At 31.0% G+C, this 10633-nt stretch overlaps 1 protein-coding gene across 1 annotated transcript; it reads right to left on the bottom strand.

The window, feature by feature from the left end:
- Nucleotides 1-344: 344 nt before the first annotated feature.
- LOC111386560 (zinc finger protein WIP2-like) lies at nt 345-10258 on the bottom strand. The gene is made up of 2 exons (XM_023011026.1): nt 9594-10258; nt 345-1026 (listed from the first exon to the last, which is right to left on the bottom strand). The coding sequence occupies exons 1-2, from the start codon at nt 10074-10076 to the stop codon at nt 601-603; spliced, it is 909 nt and encodes a 302-aa protein (XP_022866794.1). The 5' UTR covers nt 10077-10258; the 3' UTR covers nt 345-600.
- Between the last annotated feature and the right edge of the window lie 375 nt (nt 10259-10633).

Below are 10633 nucleotides of genomic sequence, written 5' to 3'. Positions count from 1 at the left end.
TAAAAATTTAGTATTATGCTACCAAATAGGAGCTAATAATGAAAAATAAACATATGAGTATTTTATTTGCTCCACTGTGCGTTGGAAGACATCCTAGTACAAGTCGATTGAGAACTTGAGGTCTTGTTCTACTCAAATAATCTTGGAAATTAGGTTTGAATGAGAGGACCCTCCTTCGTGCAACTTGGTTGACCGCATATCTATAATACAGTCTAATTATCAGTCAAATATTATCATTTTAATGAGAATCAGACATGGGGTAAATTGGATAACACCACTTCAATTTAATTTCAATCATGTAACTTGATTTTGATTTGATTTCAATTAAGACAAATTCACCCAATTCCATTGACAAAAATTAATGAGTGTCAATCAATAATGATGTTCATCACACATAATGATTAGAGGCTAACATGGAATAATTACAACTTTACGGAAATAGACGATGACCATCATTATTTTTTGACAATCAAGTCATCGATTCCAGCTCAATATGGCACTTCTAGATCTTATATAGCTCAATAAGTTAGTTTCCATACCGTGATTAATGATTGTTTGAACCAATTACAGTTAATTATGCACCAAAATTATAAGCTCATATTATTTGACCTCAATCTCAGAACTTGATTCATCCTCTTCTTCAAAATCAGTTTGAATTCTGGTTGCTCCATGGCTGAGTCCAAACGCTTTAATGTGATCTTTAAGAGACCTTCTGTGCTTGAAATCAGAGCCACATATGCAATACCAAATCTTACCACAATTCTTCTCATGTGTTCTCCAATCACCCTTCACAGCAAATGTCTTCCTACATTTTCTGCAGATGAAGGGTTTGGTTCCATGCTTTCTCTTGTAATGTGTTTGAAGGGTTCTGAAATCTTTGAGAGGTCTTGCTCTAGGATGATCAATATTGTACTCGCATCCGTGTGCACAGCAATAGCATGGCATCCTTAGCATTGCACTTCGTTGGGTTCCTCTCAAAGATTCAGTTCCTTTTCTGTATTGGGATCCATGTCCCCACATATGCATCTGAAAACATTTTACGACATACAAAGTTAAGGAAAAGAGACACAAACGACTTAATGTAATGTAAAACCAACTCATCTAAATTACGTCTTCAAAAAACCCCTCATATGCAAGTCATTCATTTTTTATCACCAGCCCACAATTTATTCACTTAAAATATTTTGACTTTAACTTTATTTACATGACTTCTTTGAAATTTCAATTTATCAAAAATGCAGGCTTCTTCATCGTACATTCAGAAAGACAGATATAGTCTGTACCTCAGCCAAACATGAAAAAATACGACATATTCATGACAAGGAGGGAAGATGGACGGGGAAGGGACGGATTGAGAAATAAAAGCATTTATTAATGGAGAATGTGTGGTTAAAAAATAAGAAAAAAATTTAAATTTGAGTATAATATTATTTTATTGAAAAATGTGTAGTTGAAAAGAAGAGAGGGAACATATATTTTTGAAATAATGGGTTTCAAAAAATATTTTTCTGATATTATTTATATTTTTGCAGTTCAGAGGGTATGAAAAAAATCTGGACAAATATATGGCTGAGTACCAAGCAGTAAGCACAAACTTCAGAAGTTTTGAACAATCCTCCCACTTCCCTTTGTTAAGGATAAATTTAATAAATTCCACATTGATTAAAGATAATCAAAACATAAGGGTTTGAACTACTCCACTTAACAAGATTAAATTTAATGTGAAATCTTAAAGTCTAAATACTCCCAACATCTCAATAAGAAAAGAAAAAAAGCCCCCCCCCCCCCCCCCCCACCAAAAAACTAAAAATAAAAGTAAATTGGAAGTGGACTAATAAGAAGTTACGCCCCACTGATTTATACTCGAAGTGAAAGATTTATTTGGTCAAACTAAAGTCAAATAAGGACTTAAACTCAACAAATGATTGTCATTGGACTTAATTTGTAAATTTTAAAGCTTAAAGGGCTAGAAATAATATATAAAGGAATCTAGGGATATAGTTTACATTATTGAGAATGAAAGGACTAAATGTCATATTGTATGACGATTGGAGACTTGATTTGTAATTATTCCATAGTTATCCATTAATGAATTACCCATTTTTCTCAATTTTTGGGGGAAAACAGAGAGAGAAAGAAAGATGAGGAAGAAACCAAAATAGAGAAAAAGAAAGGGAAAGGAAAGAAAAGGGAAGAAAGAAAATAAACGAAAAAGGAGGAAGATGAGATAGAGTCTTCAATTTCTTTCTCAAATTTTCGGGGAAAGCATAAATTTTACTTATTAAAGAATAATAATTAGATTTTAAGTTTCATGGAATTTTTTTTTAAAATTCGAGATTTAGGATTTAGGAAGGAATTAAAGGATATTGGCAATTATTTGAAATATTAAACAAGAACATATCAAAGAAATGTATATTTGAAAACTTGTGCCGAAGAAAGTGGAATTTTGAATGGGTTTGTGAAATAAAGGCTTACTCTTTGATTTTCTTGTTATTATATGATGTTAAGCACTTAAATTAAGAATTTAAGATAGGAATGCTCCATTGCTTTATGCAATTTTCGAGCTATTGTAATATAGGTGCTATTTTGAAATTCTATCCAGAAAGTGCTTTTCTTGTAAAAAAAACTTTGGAGAAGATTTTCCATACACAGAAATTGGTGCCAGATTTCAATATTCTAGAAATATAATGCCATTTTTGGTAATCTTTTTATTTTATTGGATTTTTTAGTAAGACAACCAAATTAAGTGTTAAATATTGGAGATTAGGTGTTAAAATAATTTATATAAAGTAGTATATATTATTAGTGACCCTAATTGGGATTATGAAATTGGAAAATAAAAGATATCAAGTTCATATTGGTAAACTATTATGTCAAATATTAGGAAAAATGATTAAGGCACCTTGGTGAAGATATATGATTTCTTGGGATGGGTGCAAGATATCATGCTTTGTATTTGAATCTAAAGAGGTAATGAGAAGATTGAAGTAACGATCTACAACTTGGTAAGTGAAAAAACTTATATACTTTCAAATATTGATGAGTACTTATGCTATCATACAACGTACCATTGTGTTTATTATTTATTAAATTACATGATTAATATGAAAATATTCTGACTCTGAAATATGTGGAATTCAAAGATTGGATATGGACTATTTGTGAGTTGGAATGTGAAACATATGTGATACTGAAATCGACAAAAATAGTACCTATAATTATATACTTCTTCTAGTTCACAGAAGGACCTTGCCGATGATCTATCCTACATGAAGGGGTCTTGATCGTGTACATATAGTTCACAGAAGGTCTTAGTCGTATTCTAGAATTGATTATCAGAGGTTTTTGAGACCCGCTTTCGCTTACAGAGGGAGCCAAAGGCCTATGATGAAAGTGTTTAACTTGAGAGGCAGATTACAGATTTCATTCTGAGGGTACATTTTTTATGGATTACATGTGATGTAATGAGATGATGATATAGATTTAGTTGAAAATTATACATGACTATAAAATGATATTTTTCAACATTATGAGGCGTCTCAAATCTTGATTATTATTATATGTTGTACTTTGAACTGTTAAATTATATATACTCGATTTTCAATAAAATTGTATAAACAATAAAGTATAATTATTTTCAAATTTCTCCACCCACCGAGCTAGCAACTCATATATTTCTCCAATTTTCCTTATAGGTTGTAATTGGTTCTTTGTAGCTGGAGGAACCTGGTGATTTTAAAGTGATAGCCACAAGACATGTTGAATAATATGATTCATTTTGATAAAGTACGAAGTAATTATTTTGGGCCATTGCATTATCTTTTATAAGCATCTTATTTAGCGTATATTTGTGGTAACTCATAGTCAGTTTTGGTGGTAGATTTAGTATCTAGTCAGCATTTATCATCGGTACACATCATGTTTCGAATTCATTAGGGTGATTCGGGATGGGTCATATCTAAATGGTATCAAAGCATGATTTTAAAAAATTCTTAGTTCATGAGTAGTATCATGTATATTCAAAGTGAATGGCCATATGTCGTGGTGGCAAAAATCACAGGTTCTCAAGCTCTTTCTAATGGTATGTTTGTAATCTAAAATGATAGGATAATATTTTAATAGATTTAGAAATGACTAGTACGTAAATATGTCAATTTCGATTAGGTAATAGTTGAAAATGTTATAAGTTGTTGGGTTGATATGGTAGTGCATGTAACTTAGTACCTATTAATAGTACAATAGTGAACAGATACCAATTTGGAATTATAGTTTTGATCATTTGTAGTGTTCTAGCTATATACATATGAAGGAATGGAGTACGCAATTATGTAAGCAACAAATTATATGTGAGATTATATGATCCTTTATATATGAAAAATATCTCTAGTTATGTCTTGCAGGATAAGTACAGGTAAATGTTATTATATGATGTAATGAAGGCAGTCATGTGAGGAATCTTAATTATTTTTGGGGATAAATGATCATTTGTATTATTAAAATCTTGTGGTACCTTATAGTCATTTACAGAGGAGAATAGGAATTGCGATGATGTATACTTATATATTTATGATAAGAATATCGTGGAGGATAAAATGATGATATTGTACTAAATATTGATTGGTAGAGAACTATGTGTTAATATGTATGTTATTCATTGAGGAAATTAACATTCATATGACTCCAATCATTTTGATAATATGGGTTAATTGATTATAAGGGATGTGAGAAAGATATGGATAGACTTTACAAGGATTATTTTTTGTGGGGGTAAATTGTTGTTTAAGGAAGAGAATTATTGGATAAGTACATTTATGTAAATTGGATAAAAATATATGAATGAAGAAAAATATATGAATGAAGTGAGTTGAAGAAATGCATATTGATTTTCATTGACATACAGTAAAAATGAATGTGCATTGAGGTAAAGAAAAAAATGATTAGCATATCATCTTCCATATGTTTGTGTGTGTATATGAAATGAGGTTATGTAAATTATCGAATAAGAAAAGAAGAGTAAAGAGCAGTAGAGTTGAAATTGATGGAGATTGACAAATTAGAATACGAAATCTTAGTGGTATAATGAAATGTGAGAGGTCCATGTTATAAATATGATAACTATTAATCGTGACCATATGGAAACTGATATAATTAAAAGTTAGAAGGCATATGGTATGGCCATAAGTACGTGACAAGGTTATAATATTACAGCATGATATGCTGAATATAATTGAATGATATTGTTGTCCTATAGCAAAATAAGGTGACGATACATTTGGGTTATTAAGTTAATTAATTTTGTTATGGCCATTTATTGTATTATTCTTTTGTTTTACATACAATTGGGAAGTTTTGAGCTAAATTATGAAGTTAAGATGAATTTATTGAAAATATGGTTATGCAATTTTTGGGTTATTTTCAATTGTATTTTTGGATCATGAATAAAGTATTCCATTCTTATCAAAATATATTTATTAAGGAATATATGGATGACATTTAGGGTTTTTCTAAAGTTTAAGATGATCATCAAATGTAAATTATGGTGGAATAGTGTCTTTATGTTAATAAGTGTATAAATTTTTCATGGATTAAATGTCATCAGGAGCTCAAAACATATTATATTCTGAGAATTTTTTTCTCTTGTATAAGATGATGAGTTTGATTTATGTTAGGGTTTAAAAAGTATTTCGAAGTTGAATGAAAAATTTTAGGTTCTGTTTTAGTTTTTGAAGAGACACGGAAAAAAATAGAGATGGCTATATTAGGATTGACATTTAGGAATTGTAATGTTATCACATGGTGAGAAACATAAATATTTACTGATCGCAGAAGTTTAAGGTATATTGTTATTTGAAAGAGTTGAACAAGAAGTTGACAAACAAGAACTATATAGAAATAACTCTTTTGAAGTTATATATGAAACTTGTATATTTCGAAAGCTTATTTATTGGGATCAAAATTTCGAAAGAAAGTTATTGAGTCTTAATATGTAACCATTGTTGTAGTAAAAAGAAAAAGAAATTTGACTGGGGAATAATTTAAATCATGATATTAGGTGAAGTTTTGGGAGAACATGAAAAGTAGTTATCTTGAATTTTAAATCGGGAACTAATTGAAATTTTCTAGAGTTTTGTCGGATGAAACACTTAGAATGTCATACATTGATCATTAGGATATTATTTACAACATGGGTCCAACTGTTTAATGATGAAGGTTACAACGGTCTTATCTAGTATAATTGTGGAAATTTGATACAAAAAATGTCAAAGAAGATGCAAGATAAGAAGGAATGAACTCTATGTCTAGTCAAAGTACATTGGATAAATCATTTAAGAGGAGGCATTATGCAGTAAGAAAAGATCAAATATATGCTTCAGATCATTGTGTTTGGATAATAGTTTATTGAATTTCGAGGACGAGATTCCTTGAAGAAAGATAAGATTGTTACACCCCACAATTAGTAGACAAAGTCAAAAAATTATTTGGTCAAACTAAAGTCAAATAAGTACTTAAGTTGAACAAATGATTGTCTTGGGCTTAATTTGTGATTACTAAAGTTTAAAGGGCTAGACATAATATATAAAGGAATCTAGGGATTTCGTTTATATTATCGGAAACAAAAGGACTAAAAGTGGTATTGTTCTTTATAAATTGCTTCAGCACAAAATAAGAAACGATCTCTCCAACGCATAAATGGCTAGGAGTTCATGTTCTCATCATCTTTGGTAAAGTCAAGTCTGCTGCAAAGACATTCATAAACTGTGAAGATTGGAGTCTTAACTTGCAATTATTCCACAGTTATCCATTTACTTAGAAGAGAATTATCCATTTTTCTCAATTTTTTGGGGAAAACAGAAAGAGAGAAAGAAAGCTAAGGCAAAGACCAAAACAGAGGAAAAGAAAGAAAAAGAAAAGAAACGAAAAAGGAGGAAGATGAGCTAGAGTCTTTAATTTCTTCCTCAATTTCTCAGGGTAAGCATAAGTGCTACTTATGGAAGAATGATATTAGATTTTAGGGTTCATGAAAATTTCCTTAAATTCGAGACTTAGGAAGAATTAAAGATTATTAGTAGGTATGTGAAGTATTAAACAGGAACATATCAAAGAAATGTATACTTGAAATTTTGTGTCAAAGAAAGTGAAATTTTGAATGGGTTTGTGAGATAAAGGCTCACTTTTTGATTTTCTTGTTATTATAAGATGCTAAACTCTTAAATTAAGGATTTGAGAATGGAATTCTTCATTGCTTTAAGCAATTTTGGAGCTATTGTAATTCAGGTGCTATTTAGAAATTTCATCCAAAAAGGCTGGTTTTGTCAAAAGCTTTGGAGACAATTTTATACAAAAATTGGTGCTAGAGTTTAATATTCTGCGAATATAGTGCTGTTTTTGGTAATCTTTTGATTTTCTTGGATTTCTTAATACGAAAAGCAAATTAAGTATTAAATATTGGGTATTAGATGTTAAAATTATTTACATAGCAGAGTATATGTTGTTAGTGACATTAATTGGGATTATGAGATTAGAAAATAAAAGACATCAAATTCCTATTGGTAAACTATTATTTCTACTGTTGGGAAAAATTGATTTAAGGGACCTTGGTGCGGAAATATGATTTCTTGGGGTGGGTGCAAGATGTCATGCTTTGTTTTTGAATGTGAAGAGATGAAAAAAAGATTGAAGTCGCAATTGATCTACAACTTGGTGAGTGGAAAAACTCATATATTTTCAAATATTGATGAATTACTTATACTATCATATCACATGCAATTATGAGAATTATTTGTTCAATTATGTGATTAATATAGAAAGGTTCTATTACTATAGAATATGTGGAATTCAAAGATTGGATATCGATTTTTTGTGAATTGGAATGTGAGATATATGTGATATTAAAATCGACCAAAAAAACTCATAATTATATACTTCTTCTAGTTTATATAGGGACCTTGGTCCTGTTCTGGAGGGACTGGACAATGTTCTTGACTGTGTATATATAGTTCACAGAGGAGCATTGACCGTGATGTAGAATTGATTATCAGGTCTTTGAGACTCTCTTTCGTTCACGAAGGGGGCCAAAGGACCGTAGCGAAAGTGCTTGGCCCGAGGGATAGATTACAGATTTCAATTAGAGAGTGCATTTGATAGATTACATTTGATGTGATGAGATGATGATATGGAATTGAGTTGATGATTATGTCATAACGATGAGATGATATTTTTCAACGCTATGAGGCATCTCACATTTTGATTATTATTATTATAGGTTATACTTTGAACTGTTAAATAAAGTGCACTCGATTTTCGATAAAAATTGTATAAGCAAGAAAGTATAATTATTTTTTAACTTCTTTATTCACTGAGCTAGTAACTTATATATTTTTTCACAATTTTCCTTACAGGTTCTAATTGGTTCTTTATAACTAGAGGAGCTAGATAATTTTAAAGTAATAGCCACACTACATATTGAGTAATATGATTCATTTTGATATAGTACAAAGTAATTATTTTGGCTAATTTCATTATTTTTTATAAGCATCTTATTTAACGAATATTTAATTGTAATAGTTAGCCTTGGCGGTGGATCTGACATTTAATCAGCATCTATTATTTACACATGTCACGTCTCGAGTCCACTATAGTGATTTGGGACTAGTCGTGTGATAAGAAAAGAAAGAAAGGCAAAAAAATGGCCATGTTCAGAACAAGAGAAAGATATGAACTAGGAAATAATCAATGCCTTTGAATTTGCCACATTGCAGCACCAGAAGTCATAATTTGGTTAATTGTATCCTGCTTTTCATTTCACCATTCGTTCGGTGATCTTTATCGGTACAAGTTTACGGTTAGATTTCCAAAGAAAAATAAAAAAATAAAAAACAAAGAAGTTCCAGAATGCTAGTCCAGGTGATAAACAAATCCCAAAATTACAGAAACACCTGGTTAAGCCTAAATCCCATATAAATTTGTAGTCAGCTGAAAAAAAAAACGTGGAAAAAATCACCACTTTGTCTTGTCCAGAGCTAAACTAATGCAAAATCTATGAATGGTGCACTTGGAAATATGGAATTGAGAGGGACGTTACAAAGTTTCACGAACTCCTATTTCAAAGAAAAGTGAAATAGTTGGGTTCAGGTTTTAATTGCTAAGAAAATAACTTAGGAATTGATATGTTCCAAACATGGAACATGTTTTGTGATTTTACTTGGGAACAGAACAAGTTCTCATGTCTAGACTTCAAAAACAAGGGAAAAAGAATTTAACAAGTTCTCATGATGTGATGCCCTAGTAGAAAATTATGTCGGTGGACAAATAGATACAATTTAGTTATCAAAATCTAAATAAATAAATAAATAAGTAAAAGGAAAGTAGGAAAGCATGTATTAAAGAAATTTTGAAACATATTCATATCCTCAATTCTCGACACAGAAGTAGTTTTGAATTTATTCATGGGAGCTCTCCCGCCGATTCATGAAAAATTTATCTAATGGTGCTTTTTCGTTCCATTTCCTTAAACAGATAACTAAAAAGCTAGGTGAGAAAACTAGAGTTAAGGTCTTAGCCCAGAATAGTGCTAAAATGTTCAGTAAATTTACCTGCAGGTTATTGAATCTGTTAAAAGTCTTGGAACAAAGGTGACATGAAAACTGTGTTGGTCCCATGAGAATTTGAGTAAGTGTTGGAATCCAATATTGACCCTTGTTTATGCTGTTCAAGGGCAACCCTGAGAATATATCTGCCCCAGATGAAGAAATCTTGGTGACCAAATCAGAATTAGGGCTAGGAAGCCCTATATTTAAGTCTATAGTGACACTTTCATCAGAGGCAGTGCCAAGGGATCTGCCTTCATTTCCTATGGCACTGCATGAGAGCTGATGCTCATCTTTTGAGGGGCTGAGGTTAATAAGAAGAGGAAGCGCTTCTTGTGGATGAGGTGAAGTGGGAATTTGCTGAGAAACTGTATGGCTTAAATTATCAGCATGATGTGAATAAGAAGTGTTTGATGAAGAAGAATATGGTGAATGGGGAGGAATGAAGTCGAACCATCTTCCTGAGAAATTGTAGTAGGGTTCTGTCATGATTAATAGAGTTACAGAAAAAAGGAGAGATTATTCTTGAGTTGAAGGTCTCAAATTGTTAACGGTACTTCATTTAGTTGATGAAGTTTTGTGACTTTCTGTACCATATACACATACGCATACAGAAAGAGGATTGTGGGTACAGTGGAGTGGGTGAGTGGGGAGAGGAAAGGGGAGGAGAAGGAAGATGGTAAGTAGAAGAGATAATGTCTGAAAGTGACGGAACAAGTCTTTTATTTGAGTAGTGAAAGAAAAAAAAATTAACTTTTTTGGTTTAATTTTATTTATCTAAAATTTGACTGCTTTAGCCCTGTTTGGTTCCCATTCTTTTCTCATTAAAATGAAAAATATGACAGTTATCCATCACATCAAACCACCAAATTTGAATTTTTATCTTTTATGTGGGGTCCGTAACGAATATATTTTTCATTCTCATTTTTCAAAAAATAAAGAAACAAACGGGGGCTTAAAATCAAATGTTAATTTTTAAATGTATATTTTTTGAAAGTCAAAATAATTCAAATTTTACCCTTACCAAATATTTCCTAGATTTTGCA

This window comes from Olea europaea, chromosome 3 (assembly GCF_002742605.1).
Source record: "Olea europaea var. sylvestris chromosome 3, O_europaea_v1, whole genome shotgun sequence".
Classification (NCBI taxonomy): domain Eukaryota; kingdom Viridiplantae; phylum Streptophyta; class Magnoliopsida; order Lamiales; family Oleaceae; genus Olea; species Olea europaea.
This window is presented reverse-complemented; position numbering and strand designations above follow the sequence as displayed.